Raw genomic sequence first — 25,147 nt, 5'->3', positions numbered from 1 at the left:
TATATACAGGGTTAATAAAAAAAAAACACATTAAAATATTCTTATACAGCAGAGGCCTGAGAGAAGAAAAATTGTTATCTAACTGTAGCAAAGCTATAGAGACCCAAAAGTAATTGAATATTCCCTCCACAGGAGTGAGCATAAATTAAAGGGCTTCTTTCAGTTTCAGTCATTTGTGCCAAACATTTCTTGCATGCAAGTTTATAGTTAATCGTGTATTAATTGCAGGGCGCACTGAACAAAGGGTTGCGATTTGATTTAATGTGCTTCTAACTGAGCTATTAATCTGCTTTAAGAAGTTCTAAAATATTGTGTTTATCATCCAGCAAGTATAAGGACTCATTGCTAAAAGCACCAGAGGCCTGGTTCAAAATCCACAAAGCTCGCAGCATACGAATGCTCTAGAGGTCTGCTGGCTAGATACCAGCCACTAGACCGATCTGAACTCTTGCGGTGGTCTCATGGATGGCATCATGACTAGTCTAGTCACTAGACAGCCTGCCACCCCTGTTGGAGATTTTTTGAATAAAAGAGTGAGAGATTTCATTTAATAAAAAAAATAAGAGATTAAGACTCAAGAGACTAGGCAAGGATAACCAAACTCATCTGACGTGGCTAGCTTGTATTTATTTGGCAAGGATAACCAAACTCCTCTGACGTGGCTAGCTTGTATTTATATGGCAAGGATAACCAACCTCCTCTGACATGGCTAGCTTGTATTTATATGGCAAGGATAACCAACCTCCTCTGACATGGCTAGCTTGTATTTATATGGCAAGGATAACCAACCTCCTCTGACATGGCTAGCTTGTATTTATATGGCAAGGAGAACCAAACTTCTCTGACGTGGCTAGCTTGTATTTATTTGGCAAGGAGAACCAAACTCCTCTGACGTGGCTAGCTTGTATTTATATGGCAAGGATAACCAAACTTCTCTGACGTGGCTAGCTTGTATTTATATGGCAAGGAGAACCAAACTCCTCTGACGTGGCTAGCTTGTATTTGGAAAGGAGAACCAAACTCCTTTGACGTGGCTAGCTTGTATTTATATGGCAAGGAGAACCAAACTCCTCTGACGTGGCTAGCTTATATTTATTTGGCAAGGAGTGCAGTAGAGAAGAAGCTGGCAATCTAATTGTTGTTTCTTCATAGCCTGCTTAGCATTAATGCATCCAATGTAGAGGTTATTTAAAGAAAAAGTCAAATTGAATATTATGCTCCTAGAAGTAATTGATTAATACATCAAATAGAGAATGATCTGGATCCAAATACTGGGAGCAGCGTAAATTATTTTCTTGACAAGTGAAATATTTTAATATATACAAGTTAAGAGCCTTATAATAGAATATTAGGGATAACTGAACAACTAAAGGGATATCAGCTTTACATACCTATTCATGCCTAAGAGGGGAAAGTAACATTATATTTATGAATGAACAGTACTATGAAATGAGATGGTAAAACTGTATCTCACTCTATTTTAGAAGTCCGTACTGAAGTCGTTAAAGTGGAGAAGGTTGAAGATGACCCTTACTTTCTAAAAATAAAAAGGTAAGTCTAAACTCCGGGAATGTTGGACATATCATGTAGACTTGACCAGTTGGTTATAACATCGGTTTTAAAATGGTTTAGAAGACCAAAAAATTGTATAAGACAAATATTTGCTCATCTCTCTCACTCAACATCATACTTGTAGGAAGGAAACATATTCAGAGAAACATTCACTCTCCGATTTATTATACTCTATATAGTCAGATCTCAAAAGAACGTTGTTATATATGTCACAAGCCTCAACACCATGTGCCAGCGTGTTTCTATCAGACTCATAATAATATTTTCACCTGCATGATTTTAACCTCACTCGACACAATGAGTCTTATTTAGAAAAGTAATAAGAGGTTAATTCTTAAGGCCTAGTTCACACTGAGTTTTTTTGCATGCAGAAAATTGCACCACACGTTTTTTTCCCCACTTTTTTTAGGCTTTTTTTTTTACCTCTTTCAACAGGCAAAGTAAAAAAAACACGAGCGTTTTTCCAGGAAACCCTTAAAAAACGCTGCGGCCAATTGCGAAGTTTTTTTTCCGTCTCCCATTGACTTCAATGGGGTTTTTAAGGCGGAAAATGCCTCGTCTGTATATTGGTCATGTCACATTTTTTTCCGCTCGCGGTTTTAAAAAAACCGCCTCCGCCTCCCATTGAAATCAATCGGAGGCTTTTTCAGTCGTTTTTTGGCACGGTTTTCAATGCGGTTTCCATGTCAAAAAACGCGATAAAGAACTCAGTGTGAACAAGGCCTTATACATTTCAGAACACCATCCTAATGCTTTAGTAGACACATGCAACACCCACTCATAATAAAACAGCGCAGCAGACTAAGGCCTCAAGCACACATCCGTGGCCATATATACGACCGCAAATCACGGATCCGCAAACAGATGGCTTCTATGTGCGGTCCTTAGTTTTAACGAACCAATGAATAGAATGGGCGAGACTGATACGCAAGAACGGACAGGAATAGGACCGGTTCTATTTTTTGTGGAACGGTCACAAGGTTCCGCAAAATAAAAAACGGAAGTGTGCATGGCCCCATAGAAATCAATGGGTCAGTGCGCAATCCGTCAAAAAAAACAGATAGCACACAAACATTTCACTGAAGTGTGCTTGAGGCCTAACGCCTCATGCACACGACTGTTGTGCCACTCAGGCCGTTTTTGATGGCATCCGAGTGGCACCCGATGGTCTTCACGGACCCATTCACTTTAGCGGGTGAATCGGTTCCGTGAAAAATAATCTAAGTCTCCGATCCGAGGAAAGATAGGACATGTTCTATCTTTCCTCGGATCACTGACAGGACTCGGCCGGCGCATGCGGTCGTGTGCATGAGGCGTAAGAGTCTGTTCACATCTGCGTTGAAGGCTCCATTTGAAGCCTCCTTCACGGATCTGGCTGAAATTACGGGAAACAATAGCGCAGCAAGCTGTTTTATGGTTTCCAGTAAAACCACTAACTCCATGACAAAACCCATTGAAGTCTGTCAGGTGCAATTTTTCATTGTTCTGCTCCTCTGAAGCAGCAGAACAACGGAAAGACTAACGCAGGTGTGAACAGGCCCCTAGCAAGGACAGGGCTTTTACTACTTTTTAATCTTTGTAAAAAGACTTCGGAATTCGGATGCGTTTCTTTTCTTTTGGTTTCAACTTTTCAACTTCCGTCAGGGGTGCAGAACAATGGAATGCCGGAAGCAACGCTTCAGTTGACTAATGGGTTCTGTCGGTTTTCCGTTGGGGTGTTTGTGGTTTTACCGGAGACAATAGCGCAGCATGCAGCGCTATTGTCTACGGTAATCTCGGCTACTTCGTTTTAAAGTAATCGCTCTGGGGTCGAACTGACCATGGGAATGGGGAGGTCTTCAGGCTGCCTGTATGGTACGTACACATTGGTACCGTGGTGCTTTAAGGCTTGTGTAAGAATTACCGAGCTGTTTATAATGGACGTAGGTGGTTGAATGAAAGCTGATCTTTCCTGGTTGAATTTCTGAGGAATTTATTTAAATATGTTAATGCCAGGAAACCAAACGCCAAATATATTTAGGGTGTGTTCATACGTCGCAGTTTGCATAATTGCTGCAACATGGTGCAGTTTTTCCATGATTTTGCGTAAAGCAATTTGACCACAACGTGAGAACACACTTAAAAACATAAAATTTGAAGACCATTGCCCAAAATTAATACAATTCTGACCTACAGTAGCCAAGTCTATTTGTTACAAACAATACTATTTACAGGTGAACATTTTTTTAAACTGCAGAAAAATCCCACAAACTCACTTCACGTTTCAGTTCTGTAATGCATTGGCACGTTTTCAGTATAGCCAACTCTAAGTCTTCCACAACGTCTTTTGTCTTCTGGGCTTGCTGCAGAAAAATATACAGACAGGTGAACCGATCACTTTAGTTATACGACTAAATCAATAGAAACATAACATAACTGTATACATCAATATGCAAATCTCATCTTCTTTAATAAATCTGCAGTAACAGGACATGGGTTTTCTATATTTTTTTTCTTCTTGTAAATCAACATTAGTCATTGTAGAATAAGTTATGTATCTTTCATAATATACTTTGTGTTTTACTGCCTCAACATTTTTTTTAATATCTGCTTGCTGTCAGTGAGTAGAAATAATCTTGTTTGCATTTCCCAACCAAGTCCTGCTCACAGGTGAGGGTTTGATAGAGGGGGCGTCGGTGTAAGTCATTCTCTGACAGCTAAACATGGCAGAAACACAAATGGCTCTAGTATACAGAACTCCAGTCTACACTGATGCACAGTAAAGCGATGTTCACACTCTTAGCAAAAAACATCTGGAAATCCGGAGCAGTTTTCAAGGGAAAACCGCTCCTGATTTTCAGCCATTTTTATTTAGCAACTCGCGTTTTTCGCTATGATTTTTATGGCCGTTTTTGGAGCGGTTTTTCTATAGAGTCAATGAAGAACAGCTCCAAAAACGGCTCAAGAAGTGACATGCACTTTTTTTTTTGCGCCCGTTTTTCAAAACGGCCACATAAAAAAACGCCCCATCGGAACAGAACGCCGTTTTCCCCATTGAAATAGGCAGATGTTTGGAGGCGTTCTGCTTACGATTTTTCTGACGTTTTTGGCCCGAAAATAAGCCGTGTGCACATACCCTAACATACTGCACCTGTGTGAAAGCAGGACTACATAATGGCTGTTACCAGTCGCTGGAAGTAAATCTTAAAGAAGATAAGGAATTCAAACATTAAATATATTATGAAGTTGCAGAGCTTTTCATAAGGGCTTATTCAGACGAACGTGATAAACGTCCGTTCAACGCGCGTGATTTTCACACGCCTCACACGGACCTATATTAGTCTATGGGGCCGTGCAGACAGACTGTGATTTTTACGCAGCGTGAGTCCGCTGCGTAAAACTCACGACCTGTCCTATATTTGTGCGTTTCTGTTTAGAAACATACAGTGTGTCGTAATGATGGCAGCTGCGCAAAAATCACGCAGCCACGCATCATACGCTGCTGACACACGGAGCGGTTATGTAACTTCTGTGCGTGAAAAACGCCGTGTTTTTTGCGCGCACAAAACGCACACGCTCGTGTGATTCCGGCCTCAGACGGTGATTGCCCTCCAGCAAAATCCCCCCCCCCTCCACATTTGAAAGTGAAATGTAGTGAGCTTGTATAGGCTTACCAGGCACTTTATTTGCCACTTAGCTACTCCATTCCGGGCCGCCGTTGGGTCATGTCCCCATCGACCACACAAAATCCTACAGCATCTGTCTATGAGACTCCCATTGAGACTCTCATAGACTTGCATTTAGAAACAGCCGACGCTGTAGGATTCAGGTAGTCAGAGTGGCGATCACGTGACCCAGCAGCAGCCCGGAAACGTAGCGGCCCGGTAAGCCAAAACACTGCACTACCTTTCACTTAATCACATTTTAAAATGGTTGGATTTTGCTGGAGGGCTTCTTTAAAGGCTTTGTACACCTTTGAACAAATTTTTTTGTTTTTACTACATTAGTGTTTTAAGTGATTTAAAGAAACTTTTAAATTGACTTTAGTTAAACTTTTTTTTAACTTTTTCTAAGTTATGAAATTAGATGTGATCGTTATTAACTGGATCATGTTTGTCAGAGACACAAAGGACCAGCTTTCTATATAGCGGTCAGCTTAGCTGACCGGACAGCCGTGGCTTTGACAGAATGATACAACATCTATGTTTACAAGACTAGATAGATTGAATCTGTATCTTAAGTATTTTTTTTATTAAAGTCAATTAACCCCTTCCCGACATCCGCCGTATATATACAGCGCACGTCGGGTGTGGGGAGTATGGAGCGGGCTCACGGGCTGAGTCCGCTCCATAGGACGAGTGTGTCGGCTGTGTGTTACAGCCCACACTTCCGGGTAATGAACGGGATCCCACTCATTTAACCCGTTAAATGCCATGGTCAATAGCGCCATGGTCAATAGCGCCATGGTCACGGCATTTAAATCACTGAAAAAAAGGGGGCGCAACCCCCTGCAACGTTCCAACGCCTCCCCTGCGGTGAGATCTGGGGGTGCCATTGGTTGTCATGGAAGCCTGATGAAGACCCCCAGGTCTCCCATCTTTGTACTCCTATAAAGCCCGGCCTCCGGCAGGGCTTCATTCATAGGAATCTGTCAGAATCGCGATATACTACAATACATTAGTATTGCAGTATATCGTCAAAGCGATCGCTGGTTCAAGTCCCCTAGGGGGACAAGTAAAAAACCATGAAATAGAGGTTTTTTTTATAAATTAAAAAATAAATAAAAAAAGTAAAAAAAAACACCCTTTTCCCATTTTTACAAGGTAAAAAAAATAACAAATTAACATAACTGGTATGGACGCGTCCGTAAAATTCTGAACTATTACAATATATCATTATTTAGCCCACACGGTGAACGCCGTAAAAAACCCGCCAAAAACTGAAATAAAAAGTGACCAAAAAGTCTCATGTACCCCAAAATTGTACCAATATAAATTACAGCTCGCCCCACAAAAAATAAGCCCTCATACCGCTAAAATCGACAGAAAAATAAAAAAAAGTTATGGCTCTCAGCAGAATTATGCGACAAAATTTTATTTATTTTTTAAATATTTTTTTTCCTTGTAAAAGTAGTAAAACATAAAAAAATATATATAAATTTGATATCGCTGTAATCGTATTGACCCGCAGAATAAGGTTAACATGCCGTTTTTACCGGACGGTGAACTCCGTAAAAACAAAAGTGAAATCCGAAAAATGGCTGCAGCGGGAAGGGGTTAAAAAAGTTGCTTTACAGCATACCTAACTTTTCAGGTAACTTTTCAGAATAACAGAATAAGCTGTCATCAGTGTGCACATGAGGAATATTATTTCTGGCCATTACGTGGCATTATTTAGCAGTTGTCCCCTCTGTAGGCCCTCTCTCTAATTCTCAGTGGTCTCTGAGCTAGGGGGCGAATCCTAACGGCTATTGTGTCTACTATACACTGCACACATAGAAGAGGAGAATCTTGCTCTACCATCTCTATCACACATATTATATAGATAGATAGGTAGATAGATAGATATAGAAGCTGCAGATGCACGGTGGAGATTATACAGCCGAACAGACCAGTGTACCAGAGAATCTAGCACTGGGGTGACATAGAAATCTTACCAGCAAGTCTGTTTTTCTCACTCTGCTCCCGATTCCTCCCCCTGCTCACCTCTCCCCTCTCCATAGACATGTATGCAGTGTGTCTGTTGTGGACTCACTTTTTCTGTTCCCTGCTCCTGTACCCCCTCCTCTCACCATATAAAGTTATAGCAGGCAGTGAAGTGATACACTGCCCCTTCTACTTCTACAGTCCCTCAATTCTACTCTGTAACCAGGGACAGACTTTGCTTGACAACAAGGGGTGGACAGCTGATTACAGGAAGGGAGACACCTAGTGGCAGTAACTTCAAATAGAATTTGCATGGATAAAACAACTGAAATTTGAACAGTAAATCAATTACAAAGTTGATCTATATCAGGTCTTCTATTAGAAGTTGTTTGAAAAGTTAGGGCATGTTCACACGGCCTATTTTCGGCTGTTTTTCTGCCCGTAAACGGCCGAAAAATCGGAAGCAGGACACCTCCAAACATCTGCCCATGGCAAAACGGCGTTCTGTTCCGACGGAGTGTTTTTCGCTGCTTTTTTTCCGCGTAAAAAAAAGGTCCGCAAAAGAGAAGTGCAGGACACTTCTTGGGATGTTTTTGGAGCCGTTTCTATAGACTATCGAAAAAAACTCCAAAAACGGCCGTGAAAAACGCAGCGAAAATCGCGAGTGGTAAAAAAAACGTCTGAAAATCAGGAGCGGTTTTCCCTTGAAAACAGCTCCGTATTTTCAGACGTTTTTTTATAAGGGTGTGAACATACCCGAATTGTCCATTTAAAACACTTTTTTTGGTTCATACATAGCCTTTAAGCTTTAATGACTTAAACATGTATTTTAAGGATGAATCAGCAAAAAATGTAATGTTCATCAAGCAAATCATGGCTTGTTGGGTAGTTCCATGCCCTCATGATAGCAAGCACATTATTTCAGGTGTTTGGAAAGTTAAAGGAAAACTTTACTCTTGAATTACATTTCACAATATTCCACAGTTTAAATAAAATTTAAGGAAATTTGTAAATAATGTGATTTACTCATCTTCTACCACTTTTTAAATTACATGATGTTTTATCGGCTGTTCAGACAGAAAGGTGCATTCAGAATTCTGCTGGACTCCTGTTACCAGAGAGCAGTGTATTGTGGGAGCTCAGATGACCGTTCTATTCTTCAAACTAAACTATTAGATCACATGTCGGACAGAGGAATGAAGCTAAACTGCTTTCTACAAGTATTGAAAGCAGTCAGGTACTGTATATGAATGGAGAAAACAAGAAATAACTTGCAAATACAGTAACGCAAAGTATTTACAAAGTTGTAACTGTGAATTTCACTTTAAGTATATATTAATGAAGACCTGTCACCGCTCTTGACACCTCTGTTTTAGTAAATACTTGTATACCACATAAAATAACCGTTCTGGAGAATCTTTTCTTCGAACTCTGCACTGTGCTGTTCCTCTATTTTTCCTTGTGGTAATACCTGAATTGAAAACTAGGTGATACCGTCCCCCTTCTCAATAGGGTATGTCCCTATACAATATGATACTGTCAGCACTGATTACACAGCGTCTAAGTGGTATGCCCCTACCACAGGACAAGGGAAATGGTGACAACCGGGTGTCACTTAATGCATACAATTCCAAACGGACTGTCAGAGGGAGGGTCAGTTCACACGTTGCATAAATACTGCGTTTTATCCGCGACTAAATTAGTTACGGAAAATCCGTAACAAATACAGTAGCAGCAAAGTGGCTGAGATAAAACAAATCCCATCCACACGCTGCGTAAATACTGAGCGGAAAAAAACCACTCAGAAATTGAACTGCGGTGCGGAATTTTATTCCGCAGCATGTCAGTTGTACGTGTGTAAATGCTGCTTATTTGTTGCGGGATTTACCCATTGAACTCAGTGGGAAGGTAAATCCTGCAACACATAGCAGTTGTTGCATTTTTTTGCGGCGGTTCGCAACTCAGAAAAAAACCCCTCATACTTACTCAGGAGTCTCTGTTCCTCCCTCCAGCGCCACCTCCTGGGATGATGTTTCATCCGTGTGACTGATGCAGCCAATCACAGGCTGTAGCGGCGGTTACATGGGCTGAAACATCATCCCAGGAGGCCAGGCTGGATGATGTCAAAGGGCCGGCCACCTGGGACGACGCTTCATCCCATGTGACTATTAAACTATGAAACGTCATCCCAGGAGGCTGTCCTGCTAGCAGGCCGGCTAAGTGCTGCAATTTTCCGCAGTGGACATTCCGGGCGAAAAACTGCACCAGTGTAATTTGTCAAATCGATTATGTTTTATTTTTATCAAGAGTGCTAAAAATAAAGCATGATCTATATGATCAGTTTATGCATTGCTTGAGCATACTTCATGCTTACAGGTTTTGACCACTAGCAGTATTTAACTGTAGATTCCTAAACGCTGTCATGAAAGCACTATTTGTGATTAAACAAGAGCTGTACGTCCTAGTATTTTCAGTTGAGTCTTTAGAAAACATTGCTCAATGACTGTTATCCAAAGCATTGCACCTTATGGAACAGGCGCTTTACTGGCCACTGTATATATACAGCCCAGGTTTGAACTTGCTGCCTGAGCGATTGGGCAGCTGAATATCGGGTGACCGGCAGACAGAGACCACCAGGGACCCTGGAGAGAAGACAGAAGTGGTTTTCACCGCTTCTGTCTTCTCTGTACTCACGTACACTGCGCTCAATGAGCGCGGTGTATAAAATAGAGGCTGCTCCCTCTATTAGTCCCAGTGGTCATGTGACTGGTCACACAATCGCCAGGATGCCGTTAGCAGGAGTCTGCTGCTGGGTCTATACCCAGCACAGTTTTGACAGTAGTCACTATAACAGGGCTTACTATGCAGCCCCAGTTACAGTGGAAAAACTGTTAAGGAATTAAAATGTAATTGTAAAGTCCCCTTAAGGTCTTTTCTGACCTTTGAGGGACAGGCCAAAACAACAAAAAAATAAAAAGTAAAAGTAAATAAAATATAAACATAAAAAAAGCCCCCCCCCAAAAAAAAAATTCCCTTGCCAAATCAATGTCGTAAGGCTAGCGCTTAAAACAGACATAAAAATATACATGTCTTTTTTAGGGTAACACTGTATTATTACTAGAAAAAAAATAGCTAGAAAGTAAAAAAAAAAAAAAATGCATATTTGTTTTTACTATATCTTCAAATTATAAGTCTAAAAATGCATTAAAAGCAAAAATTATGTAGGTAAAAATGATAAAAGAAACCTGTATTGATCAGAACAAAAAAAAAAAATCACATCGCTAGCCCAACAAATAAAAACAGCTAAATGGTGCCTCGTCCTGAAAAGGCTTCTCAATTTATTATTGAATAAAAGACAAGGATTTCTGCGCAATTGAAAAATATACTGTAATCATACTACTAAAATACATTGGGCCATGTAGTGATGAACACACAGGCCAACGATAAGATCAGGGTTGCTGTCTTTTGCATCATGGCAGGGCCTTCAACAGCAAATAATACAATGGGCTTAGTCGCTGACATGCATGGCTTAGGTGGCTATGGAAGTACAGATTAAAAATCGTCACAATGACGACACCTAGAACACTACCATATGTTAACCCAATTACGACCACCCATAGTGTATGTCAAAGGGGCAAAAAACAAGCCTGGTCACACCATCTCCAGCTCCACCAATGGAAATATAAAAGATTTTGGAGTCCCGAATTATGTAATATTTTTGGTATTGTTATATGTCAGAATACTGTGTACTCATGGTCATATTTGCTCTGGAAGATGGGGGGAGGGGGGAATGTGTATTTGGGGTGTTGTGTTGTATCACAAATGTTTTCTTTTTGCTGAAAAAATAAAAAATTACTTGATTTAAAAAAAAATTAAAAAAATCTGAGTCCCAGTATGGTGACACAGCAATTAACAAAAATTTTTTATTTTGTATAAGTAGTAAAACATAAAAAAAAACTATATCAATTTTGTATCGCCGTATTCGTATTAACCCGCTGAATTAAGTTAACATGCCATTTTTACCACAGGGTGAACACTGTAAAAACAAAACCCCAAAAACTATGGGGAAGAGGATTGGGTTTTTTTTCATTCCACCCCACCCCACAAAATGATTTTTTAACGTTTTCCAGTACATTAAATGGTGCATTTAAAAACGACAGATCGTCCCGCAAAAAAACACAAAAAACGCTCAATGGAAAAATAAAAAAAAGTTATGGCCCTTGAAAAGCGAAGAGGGAAAATAAATTTAAGAATGAAAAATGTTCAGGTCATTACAGGGTTAATATCTATGATCTGAAAGACCAACAAATTATTCATTGGGGATGGGGGGGGGCTGTTGCCAAAACTCAAAATTATGAGAATCACTTCACAGACCGAAATAGCAATTCTGTCTTTTCTGTGTTACCTTACTAACCTACCTACGAGCTGTCTCGTTGATCGGCGCTCATTTACACGGCAGAGAGACCCTTACAGAGAGCAGGAAATATCAGCTTTTTGTAACAAGAAATCTGATAATATTTCGAGGACTTTTTTTTGTGGAGAGCCAAATAATTATTTTTATAAGAATACCAAAATTATTAAAAAAAGGTGTATAAAAAAACCCCCCAGGATTTTAAATGTCATTTTCTGACCAGATCTTAAAGAGGCTCTGTCACCAGATTTTGCAACCCCTATCTGCTATTGCAGCAGATCGGCGCTGCAATGTAGATTACAGTAACGTTTTTATTTTTAAAAAACGAGCATTTTTGGCCAAGTTATGACCATTTTTGTATTTATGCAAATGAGGCTTGGAAAAGTCCAAGTGGGCGTGTTTAAAGTAAAAGTCAAAGTGGGCGTGTATTATGTGCGTACATCGGGGCGTTTTTACTTCTTTTACTAGCTGGGCGTTCTGATGAGAAGTATCATCCACGTCTCTTCAGAACGCCCAGCTTCTGGCAGTGCAGACACACAGCGTGTTCTCGAGAGATCACGCTGTGTCGTCACTCACTTCCTGCCCCAGGTCCTGCATCGTGTCGGCACCAGAGGCTACAGATGATTCTGCAGCAGCATCGGCGTTTGCAGGTAAGTCGATGTAGCTACTTACCTGCAAACGCTGGTGACAGAGCCTCTTTAAATCATCAAATCGAAAATGCATATCTGACCTAAAACCAGCTGTCCCCGATTCCAGTGCCACTTATTTTTTTGTTCCTGGGCACCACCTCTGTTGTTTTGGCGCCCGATATGCTAATTCACCGTGGTTAGCCAACAGGGTGTAAACTACAATAATTCTCCTGCTGTTAAGCTAGCTTCAAAGCCTCTAGAGCTGTAAAATCAGCGCAAGGCAGCTTCAGACCCGCTTTGAAATCTTTACCCAGCGTGTTCTCGCAAGATCAGGCTTGCCCTGACCGGTTTGAAGCTGCTCCACGCTGATTGGAAAGTGTGAAAGGCAGAAAATGTAGCGTCCATGGCCGCGGGCCGTCGGGTTTACCCACCTCCCGACGCCCGCAGCCATAGATCCGTGAGCGCTGTTCCCCATCTCCTTCCTAGGAGACGCCAGTGCTCACTTCCGCTCTGCTCCGGTCTGCTGTGTCCCGTAGGGTGCGCGCGCACGCTCGTGCCCGGCCTTAAAGGAGATCGTCATCATCATCAACTGCCACGATTTCCTGGTCTATAAGGCGGCCCAGGCCTTCTGATCCTTGCCGGAGCATTGTTAGTTTTCCCAGTCTGTCTTGCAAATGGTCCCTTAGTGCTTCCCGTTCCAGTTGTTACCCGTGCCTTGTTACCTGTTCCTGTGCTGTGCCCTTAGTATTGAGTCGTGCCACGTCCTGTGTTATCTGACACGTCCGGAGGAATCCGCCATGTCTGGCACAACCTGCGGCACCTGCGTCATCCGCCACGTTTGGCGTTATCTGCTGCACCCACCTCCATCAGTGCCAGAGCTGCGGCTACTGTCTGGACTATCCAGGTACCCTTGTGAGGGACATTGTATTGATGGGGTTTCCTGCTGTTTGGCCAGCTGCCTCCCCGCTATGGCGGTACGGCCTAGTGGGTCCACTAACCCGCTACGTGACAGTGAAGTTGAATGCACCTCAGGAGAATCATTGTAGTTCGCTCCCTGTTGGCTAACTACAGTAAATTTGCATATCGGACGCCGAAACAACGGCAGCCATAGCTCAGGAACAGAAGGGGGGACACAGGAACAAAAAAATATATACAGCGCCGGAATTAGAGGAATAGCGGGACTCCGGTCTGATATGCAGGTTCGATTTGATGACCTAGTGACAGGTCTTCTTTAATTTCTTATAAGAGTGGGTATGTGCTCACTGAGTAAATTGTTTAATTAATCTTCACTTTATTATTAGGTGAAGTAGAATGTGAATTTCGACACGGACTGCCAAATTACGTAATTAGAAGATTATGTTTGCTTTATTTTCATGCCGTAAAGCAAAAAAGCAAATACTAGGATGAGAAGGAATTGTAAAACGCATTAAACGGTGTGCCAGTAAATTCATATGTCCTTATTTACATACAAATGAGTGTTCATCGTAAGGAATAAAACAAGCTCATAACTGCATCATTACTAGAAGAAACAGCAGGGTAATAGAAAGTTTGTAATCGGTTTCATAAATGCAAATTTCTATTTAATCATAAATTCTAGAGATTTACTTGTATTGAGTATTATTGGAGAATACAGATTAGTTTCTTCAATCCTTACCAACGTACTGAGAACATTTCACATAATCTACAGACCTAATTGGATCTCATTTTATGTGTAAATATTAAAAGGGGTTGGCCACATTATAGGAAGATTTGCTATAAGATCATAAACTGTGAATTGTAATTAGGAATTGTGGAATTCCTGCTGTTCATACCAATGTGGTATAAACATTGCAGACAATCACTTGATGTATCACTTGATGTAATCACTTGACTGACCACTTCCTGTGCGGCTCCTGCCCAGGCACTGAACAATAGCGTATTCGCAGACACAGATTGCAGCCAAGGTAGCAGTCAAGTGGGTATATTTTTGATTGGTTCCTCAACACTAAACTAGATGGAGGTGTATATATAAAATGTTTCTTTGATAGTTAGATATGAAATTATATATATATATATATATATATATATATATACACATACATACACACACACACACATATATATATAGCGATCTAAATGCTGCATGCTACATTTGATCAATGTAGTGGCAAATACATATCAGCACCCACACTGTACATTATCTTATGATATATAGCTATATGGTGCAGACGAGTTGGTAGTATATTCAGAACATTTTTGTGGTCTTATTACATGGACCTTCATGAAAAAGTGGACCTTTTACACAATGAACCTTGGATGTCACGCTTTGTATGGATGTATACAATTGACTGTCCTTAAGGGGTTAAATAGTACTAATATAAAAAAATAAATCATTACATAAACTTTGCTGCATTTAATAAAACATTTTTTTTAACTCTTGGACAACCCATTTAAATGTTGTTCTTCTTGATGTTAAAAGATCCATAAAATCTTTAAACTAGCATAACTTAGAATTGCAGTGTCAAAATAATGTGTGGATTCTGACCCTCCGGGTAAGCGCTAACTAGTCTAACGGTTTCTGGCGTCTTGTATCTGCCCCTGCTTAAAGTGCACCTTTCTCATAACTGGTATACTTTAATGGGCAAATCCAGTAAAAATCATTGTCTGACATATCATAGGCAGATACAAATGAATAATGTAGGCTGCAGGCCACATTAGGCCTGCAGCCTATAAGGCGCTGGGAAGACTTCCTGCGCAGGCTGGCGTTATGACATCACACTGGTCTGCGCATGCGTCCTGCCTGAGAGGCAGAGTAGCGCTCCTTCCGTTGCAGGAGCGGGGCAAGGTAAGTACAATCTTTTTCTTTTTGATGGGGTTGTGTGGTAATATACAGGGGGAGGAATTGCTGTGTGGCAGTATATACAAGGAGAGAGGGGGGCTGTGTAGCACTGTATACAAGAGGAAGGGGATTGTTGCGTGGCAGTATATACACGGGGGGAATTGCTGTGTGGTAATATACAGGGGGGGGGGGATTGCTGTGTAGCACTATATACAAGGGGAGAGGGGGATGTGTAGCACTATATACAAGGGGAGAGGGTGGCTGTGTAGCACTATATATAAGGGGAGAGGGGGGCTGTGTAGCACTATATACAAGAGGGGATTGCTGCGTGGCAGTATGTACAAGGGGAGGGGGGATTGCTGCGTGGCAGTATATACAAGGGGAGGGGATTGCTGCGTAGCAGTATATACACAAGGGGAGGCGGATTGCCGTGTGACAGTATACACAAGGGGAGGCGGATTGCCGTGTGACAGTATACACAAGGAGAGGGGGGATTGCCGTGTGACAGTATACACAAGGAGAGGGGGGATTGCCGTGTGGCAGTATACACAAGGAGAGGGGGGATTGCCGTGTGGCTTTAGCTACAGGGGGGCTGCGTGGCTTTAGCTACAGGGGGGCTGCGTGGCTTTAGCTACAGGGGGGCTGCGTGGCTTTAGCTACAGGGGGGCTGCGTGGCTTTAGCTACAGGGGGGCTGCGTGGCTTTAGCTACAGGGGGGTGCGTGGCTTTAGCTACAGGGGGGCTGCGTGGCTTTAGCTACAGGGGGGCTGCGTGGCTTTAGCTACAGGGGGGCTGCGTGGCTTTAGCTACAGGGGGGCTGCGTGGCTTTAGCTACAGGGGGGCTGCGTGGCTTTAGCTACAGGGGGGCTGCGTGGCTTTAGCTACAGGGGGGCTGCGTGGCGCTATCTACAGGGGGGCTGCGTGGCGCTATCTACAGGGGGGCTGCGTGGCGCTATCTACAGGGGGGCTCTGTGGCGCTATCTACAGGGGGGCTCTGTGGCACTATCTACAGGGGGGCTGTGGCGCTATCTACAGGGGGGCTTTGTGGCGCTATCTACAGGGGGGCTTTGTGTGGCAGAAGCCACAGTGGTGTAATGAAGGATTCTTTCATTGATGCCCATACTTGGTGTTTATAACAGTCTATTTTACTGGTGGACTTGTAATATTATAGTATTTAAAAAAGTAATTAAAACTAATTTAAAATAAGTTTTCGTCTCTTATTTAGTATGCTACATTAGCGTTTACTGGGGGTATTACTTTTGTTCATCAGATCGCCCACTATTGATGGAGACTTGCCCTGCTCCCTAACTGATCCGCTCGGGAGCTGCCAAGAGTTAGAGGAAACATTGATCATAGGTACATATTAGAAGATCACAATTGTGAAGTCTATTACCTTGGAACACTACTGATTTTCAGAATAAAAGGGCTCTATAGAGAGATCAAACCCTTCTGGCACATCTCAGAGATTTGATTAGTAGGTTCTATTAAATTTCCAGTCAAAACATCTGAGCTGTGCCAAAAAGGTTACCTAATTCTTACGGTTGAAAAAAGACATATGTCGATGAAGTTCAACCAAGGGATATTGGAAAGAGAAGTGATATGGGTAAACTTTAGAACTTTGATCCAGAGAAAAGTAAGAAATCCACAAGGCGTGAACCAATCTGCTCACCGCGATCAGAGTGAATCAGTATGTAAAACAAAAATTCTACACACTGACATAGGAGCTGATATTTTTTCATTCTAAGAAATTATCTAAGCCTTTTTTAAAGCCGTCTACTGACCCTGCTGTGACCAGCTCCTGCGGTAGACTATTCCACAGATTCACAGCTCTTATGGTAAAGAGATTTACCCTTTTTATTATCCAGATGGAGGAAGGGCTCCCTTGCCTTTTGAGGGGATTCTACATGAAACAGATTTTTACCATATTTTTGGTACGGGCTATTTATACACTTATGCAAGTTAAACATGTCCCCCTTAAACGCCTCTTATCAAGACTAAATAAATATAATTATTTTAATTAATCTTTCCTCATGAGTAAGATTCTCCATGCCCCTTATTAGTTTTGTTGCTCTTCTTAGTATTTTTTTCCAACTCCAGGGCATCCTTTCTATTAACCTGTTCCCGCACCACGACATAATAGCACATCGTGGTGCGGGGGGTGATGTTTGAACGGGCTTACCTCTTTCAACAAATTAGATGCTGTGGTCGCATCTAAGTAATTAAAAATTAGTGCAATAAATCATTTGCTTTGTCCTCCAAACTATCTAAATGCATTAACCATGTGGAGATTTCCAAGAAAATTCTTTATAGATGGTATTATACACCTCAAAAATTAGGAAAATTATCCCGTTAGTGACCGCCAATAAGCCTGTTCACGGCGGCCACTAATGGGCTTTATTCTGATGCATAAGACTTTTTACGGCGCTGCATCAGAATAAATAAACAGAGCAGGGAGCTGTCAAATCTCCCTGCTCTCAGCTGCCAGATGTAGCTGAGGGCTGGGGGCGTCCCTGCCCTAACGTGTGAGATCGATATAAGTATCGATCTCACCCGTTTGACCCCTCAGATGCGGCGCTTAATAGCGAGCGCCGCATCTGAGTGGTTTTTGAGAGAGGGAGCTCCCTCTCATCCCACTGACACCCGGCGATAAGATCACCGAGTGTCTGTGTCTCCGATGGCAGCCGGGGGCCTAATAAAGGCCCCCAAGTCTGCCTGTAGTGAATGCCTGCTAGGAAATGCCGGAGGCAACTCTCTGGATACGGTCCTTGAGCCAATTCTCAATCCAATTACAAACTATACTTTGTAAACCAATAGTCCTTAAATCACCCATTAGACGTCTATGAGGGACAGTGTCAAATGCCTTTGCAAAGTCCATAAACACTATATCCACAACGGCCCCTCTGTCTAGGCTTCTGCTCACCTCTTCATAAATACAAATCAAGTTGGTTTAACAACTTCTACCCTGTGCAGGCTGTCACTTATAATACTATATTCTGTTACATACTCCTATATATGACGTTTGAGCACACTTTTATTCTGGAAAACAGTGGTGGTCCGAGATCACAGCCATCACCAATGTGATATTCTCACTTTTGTCTAATCTGTTACATTTTTGAAAGTAGAAACATAAGTTCACGGCATTATTAGAAAAATAACTTGGTCCGATGAAGCCAACTTCAAACTTTCCGGTGATGTTAATAGGCACAACTGTGTTTATTACTCAACAGAAAACCCTCTTGCAACAATTGAACAGTTGAATCAACCTGGAGTTACAATTTGGGTGGCCCTTTCATGTAAAATGGTAATTGGACCGATCTTCTACAATCCAACGGTTACCTCAGACCTGTACCTTAACATGCTCCAAGAAAACACAATACCACAATTGCAGTTGGAGCATGAAAATGAAGACTTCGATTTTCAGCAAAATGAAGCCCTCCTCACTATGCTTTAGCGGTGCATAATTTTCTTGACAAACAATTACCCAATAGGTGGATAGGTAGACGAGGCCATAACGCAGTCGACTACGCTATTGATTCTGTCGGAAAACCGGAAACCAGCAGGAATGGTGACGAACGGAAAGCATTAGCGAGGTTTCCGTCACCATTGAGATCAATGGTGACTGAAACGGAAGCTGTGCTGTCACTTTCACTTTCCGTTGCGGGGTTCACCCGACGGAACCCCGGAACGGAAATGAACGGTGATGTGAACAGGCCCTAAGGGAGTGTGCAGCTTATAAGCGCTACTGTGAAAACTGCCTTCCCCGCTGAGCCTCACCCACAACTAAGGGGCACCTGCTGGTGAGACCTGCCTCCTTTTGACTGAATTTCCCCCATTGATTAGAGAATAAAATGTCTCCATCACAAAGATAATATTTTTACATGCCAAATTGCTAAACATACAGCATTCTCAAAGAAAACAAGACAACATTATAACATAGGAGATTGGCATTTTGAAGTACTATTCGAAGTATTGCATTTCCCAAATGTGCTTCTATGTGCCTTGGTCTATTGTTATGGCTAATGCACATTATGATGATGGGCTTGCAATCTGCTAGTAAAGTGTCATAGACCATAACTTGTTTCATGCTAGCAACCAAATAGCTTTTATATGGTAATAGAACTGGTCACCCTTGATTGATGCCAGGATGAGCAAACTGTACTGAACCACTAAGCTATGAAAACAACGACATACTCATATAGCAAAGTCAGGACAATGGAGCAAGGCTAAACTTTCTTCTGTAAAAGTCCTCTACAAGTCAGACAGCATTGCATTATGAGACCATGAAAGGACACCGAACAGTAACATTATCTAATATAAATGTACGTCACATCAGTTAAATAAATGAACATATTGGTGATAATAAAGTGTGACGCTTGCGGAGTTATGTAGAATGGAGCTTTTCAAAGCCTAAAATATCAGATGAAATAGAAGAATATTTTCTCATGAGAATCACTTATTCTCGTGATGTGAATTCTCACCCATTTGTGATTGCATCGCCATGTCATTTTAGATGTATAAAGCATAAATGTATTATTTAAACCAGCGGATGATAGGAAACAGAATCAAACTGTAAAACGGTTCATACTGCTCTGCAAATATTTGTGTCCTGTATTTCCATCTTTAGAAATCAAATGACTGCTCTTCGTAAAATATTGGCAGACGTCGAGATTTTCACTTCCAAAACATTGAACGTCAGAAAAGAAAAAAGGCAATTTGGCTTAGGCACAGTTACGAATGTTACACAAGTGGCAACTTCCCATAAAAGGTGGGCAAATATTAAAATGGAAATGGAGTAGGAGAATATGTAACATCCCCATAAAACTGTAATGCCACATGGTTCTGATGCAATGTTTTGGTATATCTTGCGTGTAATGCGTGTGAATAAGTGCATGAAAAATAATTTTGAAAATGTTAAAGCCGTTTTATGAGATTAGAAAAAAAAGCCTGCTTTTTTTTCCCCCAGAAATAGTAACACTTGTTTTCATTAGTTGTGCCTGGAATTGCAGCTCAGTTCTATTTAATTTAGACTGGGTTCCCACAGTGCAGATTTCCTGCAGATTTTTCGTGAGTTTTTTAAGCCAACACCAGGAACGGAACCGAAACAGAAGAACTATATAAAGGAAGGCCTTATAAGTCTGCTCTCCAGGATCCAATTCTAGTTTTGGCTTACAAAATGCATGCAAAACCTGCAGCACATCTGCACTGTGGGAACCCAGCCTTAAATGGGTATTTATCGCACATCCACAGGATATGCCATTAAAGAGGCTCTGTCACCAGATTATCAAATCCCTAACTCCTATTGTATGAGATCGGCGCTGCAATGTAGATAACAGTAAAGTTTTTTGTTTTTTTTTGGCTAAGTTATGAGCAATTTTATATTTATGCAAATGAGCCTTTGTAATGGACAACTGGGCGTGTTTACTCTTATTTCCAATTGGGCGTGTATTGTGTTTTTAGCAACTGGGCGTGCTTACTTCTGTCACTGCACAATCACACTGTGCTGTGGATCATGCTGGGCTGGAACAATGAGAAGTGTATGATGCTGATTAGTCACTGATTGGCCAGCCTCATACACTCCTCTGTACAACACCCAGTTGGTAAAAAGTAAAAACCACGCCCAGTTGTCCATTGAGAAACTCATTAGCATAAATCTAAACTAGCTCATAACTTGCTCAAAAATGATTGTTTTTCAAAATAAAAACCACTGCTGTTATCTACATTACAGCGCCTATCAGATTATGTAGGAGATAGGGCACTTATAATCTGGTGACAGAGCCTCTTTAATGTACGATAGATGTGGGTCCCAGTTTTGACTGGCTGCCTCATTAGGCAGGACGGAGGTCAGGTGAACCCTGGAGATAGATGTGGGTCCCACTCAGACTAGAACCTATTGGACATTTATGACATATCCTGTAGATATGTCATAACTGTCTGAGTTTGGAATACCCCTTTAATGTACTATGAAGTATATCTGATCAATGCTTGACCTACAGTAAAACAGCTGCACAGATAACCCAAGGATACAATTAAATCAACTAGAAAATGAAAAATTTGGGGTAAAATTGCCTTTAGGTCAAATTCTATTACCCTGCGCTTACCATAGGAGATAAGTGCTGTGCCTTGCCTTACAGTCCCACAACATATACAACATTTTCAATATGTGAAAAACAGTAGAGATCAGGTAGAAAGAGGATTTTCCAGAATATAAAAAGAATTACTTTGCTAAAAAGCTCTTACAGCTTGCATCCACACTGAAACCAGCTGTTCTAGCTCCATCTTGGCTTGGTTAGACAATTCCAGAATGCGTTCTCTATTCTCATGGCTGGTATAAGCAGAGTCTGTGAAGTCCTCTGTATGCTCCAAGATGACTTCTAACATAGCGGAAAGATTCTCCTTCGAGAGGAAATACAGGTTCTCTCGAAGTCCTTCAACTTTAACCTAGAAGAGAAAAATCGAGCAAGACATAGTAAGAATACAAATTCCAGTTGTCTTTTCCAATACAGAGGAAACCTTAACAAATTGTACAATAAAGTATACCTCTAGTTATAAATGAAAAACCATATACTGCAGTACTTTACTTCATTTCAATGGTAGCCGGGAGCAGCTCTGTGCAGGGGACGCAGTACACGAAACCTCTCTCAGAATCGGTGGAGGTCTCAGAGGTCGGAACCCCACAATCAAAACAGTGATGGCATAGCCTAGTCCTGTACCATCACTTCATAAACTGGGAATTACCCTTTAGGCTGGATCCACACACAGCATTTTGCTGCGTTTTAAATGCGGCCAGATGTTACATTAAAGTCTATAGAAAAATCTCCAATGCACTACATACAACGCTTTGGTTTGGAGTATTGTCTAATATAATGACACTTCGTTTATCTTTTCTCTCTTTCTCCTGATCTCTTCATTTAACCCCTTAATGACCGGGCCTGAAAAGACCTTAATGACCAAGCCAGATATGTCAAATCTGGTATGTCTGACTTTATCAGAGAATAACTCTGTGAAAGTTTTGAATATCCAAGTAATTCTGACATTGTTTTTTCGTCACATGTTGTACTTTATTTTAGTGGTAAAAGTAGACTGATACGATTTGCGGAAATTAATTAAAAAATAGAAAAATGGAAGAAATTTTGTAAAAATTATCATTTTTCCCTATTTTTAACTGCAATATGTCACATATGTACACACATACTGTACAATTTTTTTATTAAATATATATTTCCATCGCTTTACTCTATTTTGGCAGCACTTTTGAAAAAAATAATTTTTTTTGGAGCAATTTAGGAGACTTACAAGTTTAGTAATAATTTTATACATTTTGAAGTACATTTTGTTTTCCTGCACCAAGCCAGGTTTTCAGAGGCTCATAGGTGTCAGAATGGTGGAAACCCCCACAAGTGACACCATTTTGAAAACTACACCCCTTAGGGTATTTATTAAGGGGTGTTGTAAGTATTTTGACCCCACAGTTTTTTGCTAAATTTAATGCATAGCAGGTGAAATAAAAAAAACAAACACTTTTTATATAAAAGTATCACTTTGAAGACCGATTTCTTTGTAAAGTGACCATGAGAATGAAGAAACACACCCCAAAATCTATCACCCTGTTTCTCCTGTTTTCAAAAATGCCCCCATTGTGGCCCTAATGCGTTGCCTGGACACACGGCAGGGCCCGAAAGGGAGGGAGCACCCGAAGACTTTCAGGACACGTTTTGCTTGAAAATGTTTCAGGTCCCATTACACATTTATAGAGGCATTGAGCTGCCAAAAAGATAGAAACTCCCAATAAATGACCCCATTTTGAAAACTAAGGTATTCATCTAGTTGTGTACTAAGTATTTTGACCCCACAGTTTTCGCAGGAAGTAATGCAAAGCAGGTGGAAAGAAAATTTTATTTCACATTTTTTCACAAATGTGTCATTTTAAGGTCAGATTTTTTGTACAGAGGACATGAGAATAAGGAAATGCACCAGAAAATGTATCACCCTGTTTCTCCTGTGTTCAAAAATATCCCCATTGTGGCCCTAATGCGTTTCCTGGACACACGGCAGGACCCAAAAGGAAGGGAGCACCCGGAGGCTTTCAGGACACACATTTTGCTTGAAAATGGGAGGATTCTACTTTTCTAGATTGAGAAATATATGTCCCTAACAGTTTCTACACCCTATGACTATGTCGTGCTAAGAAAGCAGCCAATCATGTCAGTCCATAGACATTATGTATATCAACCCGCTCTGATATTATAGTAAGATAGAGTGGGGAAAATGTATTAAACTGTTGGCGGAAAAAGGCAATATATCCCAAAAAAAAGGAGGAAGAATGTATCCAGCTATGTGGAAAACTAGAGCATGTTCACAGGATGAAAGAAAATTTGTAGGGCTGGAATAACTTTATTATTCAAAGTGACTGGTCATACAACGTCTCTTTAGCTCTATCAATCCCTATATAAGGGACGAATGTGCTAAGTGACGCGGTACACCATAACAAGCCCCTGCCCGGCAAGGTAGGAACCGCCATGTGCACAAAACAACCAATCACCTGTAGAATATATAAAGGGGCAGTGTCCCACACCGTATGTATAGATACAGTAAAGGACCACTACTCCCCAAATTAATGTCGCTATTTCTAGAAGTATTGTCGGGTGTAAGAGGTCCACCAAAAACCCGAACAAAACTGTAATAAAGCCCATAGTGTATTGATAAGGACAAAACAGGGACTTATGCATAGACCAGGGTTGGAAGGACAAGCAGAACAATAATATCGTGACTCACTTCGCTGTCCTCGTTTGCTGCAGACCCGACACCGTTTTTTGGGTATTTTTGGTTAGATGTTGAAGGGATGGGGTGTAAAAAATGTTTTTCAACAAGTCGGTGTACATCCTCTGACTCATGGACTACTCTCTGGTCTGCAGATTGAAATAGGAGATCTTCAATCACTTTCTCCTGAAATTCAAAGAATGTCGCCCTGCCCGCTGATTTTTTGTACAGGACAAATGCATTGTGCATCGCAACCTGGATGAGGTATATTGCCACTTTCTTATACCACGTTCTGGTTTTCCTTTTAACCAGATAAGGTTGTAACATCTGGTCGCACAAATCTACCCCACCCATGAATTTATTATAGTTGATGGTTGATGACACACACAGGCTTTTGTCTATCTGCAGAGGCCCCACGTTCTCTAACAGTTGCTGTTGCACTTGAATGGACAGTGCTGATCATATAGATTTGAAAAGTGCATGACTCCCCCTTTGGTAGTTTTTTATCCACAAGTTGACGTGGGAAACCTTTGCGATTCCTGCGTATTGTGCCACAGGCTCCGGTGTTGGCACAATGAAGGGCGCTAAACAATGGCACACTGGTATAAAAACTGTCCGTGTATACATGATACCCCTTGTGTAGGAAAGGGCCAATTAAATCCCACAGAATCTTACCAGTGGTACCAATATTTGGAGGGCACCCTGGTGGATTGAATTCACTGTCTTTACCCTCGTAGATCTTAAATGCACATGTGTAGCCAGTAGTGCTTTCACATAATTTGTAGATCTTTACCCCGTATTTTGCACTTTTTGAGGGTATGAATTGGCGGAATGAGAGACGCCCTTTGAAATTCATTAGCGATTCATCCACTGCTAAATTTTGTTCAGGGGTATATGCTCCTAAAAAGGAGGAATTAAGAAAAATTAGCAAAGGCCTTAATTTATACAGCCGGTCACGGCTTCTGTCGCTGGAAGGGGGTGCCTGTAGGTTGTCACTAAAGTGGAGAAATCGCATAAGTATTTCATACCTGCTGCGTGACATAATGCCAGAAAAAATGGGAGTGGCATGTATAGGCTTGATGCCCAATATGACCTAATAGAGGTTTTTTTTATAATTCCCATGTTAAGGGTGAGGCCCAGAATTTTTTTTATTTCCGTTGCATTTGTGGGATTCCACAACCTGGCATAAGGTGACGAAGGCTTATTGGCAATGTACTGCCTGGTATACAAATTTGTTTCATGCACAAAATGTTCCAAAACTTGGTCCGTAATAAAAATATTAAAATAATTTAGTGGTGAAAAATTACTGACATTGGGACTTATGCCAGGAGTAGCAA

The 25,147-nt window shown here is 41.3% G+C and overlaps 2 protein-coding genes across 4 annotated transcripts in view; one reads left to right on the top strand and one right to left on the bottom strand.

Annotated features, from left to right (window-relative positions):
• The window catches only part of CTNNAL1 (catenin alpha like 1), a 223,378-nt gene that overhangs the window by 58,489 nt on the left and 139,742 nt on the right, over positions 1-25,147 (bottom strand). For all 3 annotated transcript variants that reach the window (XM_075826781.1, XM_075826779.1, XM_075826780.1), the window contains exons 7-8: positions 21,291-21,491; positions 3,828-3,914 (exon numbers count right to left, since the gene is read on the bottom strand). In XM_075826781.1, the coding sequence (XP_075682896.1) occupies positions 3,828-3,914; positions 21,291-21,491 (288 nt within the window). The remainder of the gene's footprint in view (positions 1-3,827; positions 3,915-21,290; positions 21,492-25,147) is intronic.
• The window catches only part of ABITRAM (actin binding transcription modulator), a 159,078-nt gene that overhangs the window by 93,317 nt on the left and 40,614 nt on the right, over positions 1-25,147 (top strand). The window contains exon 8 of the mRNA XM_075826788.1: positions 1,485-1,551. Within this exon, the coding sequence (XP_075682903.1) occupies positions 1,485-1,541 (57 nt within the window). The 3' untranslated portion in view covers positions 1,542-1,551. The remainder of the gene's footprint in view (positions 1-1,484; positions 1,552-25,147) is intronic.

The sequence above is a fragment of the Rhinoderma darwinii genome, chromosome 5 (genome assembly GCF_050947455.1).
Source record: "Rhinoderma darwinii isolate aRhiDar2 chromosome 5, aRhiDar2.hap1, whole genome shotgun sequence".
Classification (NCBI taxonomy): Eukaryota; Metazoa; Chordata; class Amphibia; order Anura; family Rhinodermatidae; genus Rhinoderma; species Rhinoderma darwinii.
The sequence above is the reverse complement of the archived record's forward strand: the minus strand, read 5'-3'. Positions and strand labels throughout refer to the sequence as shown.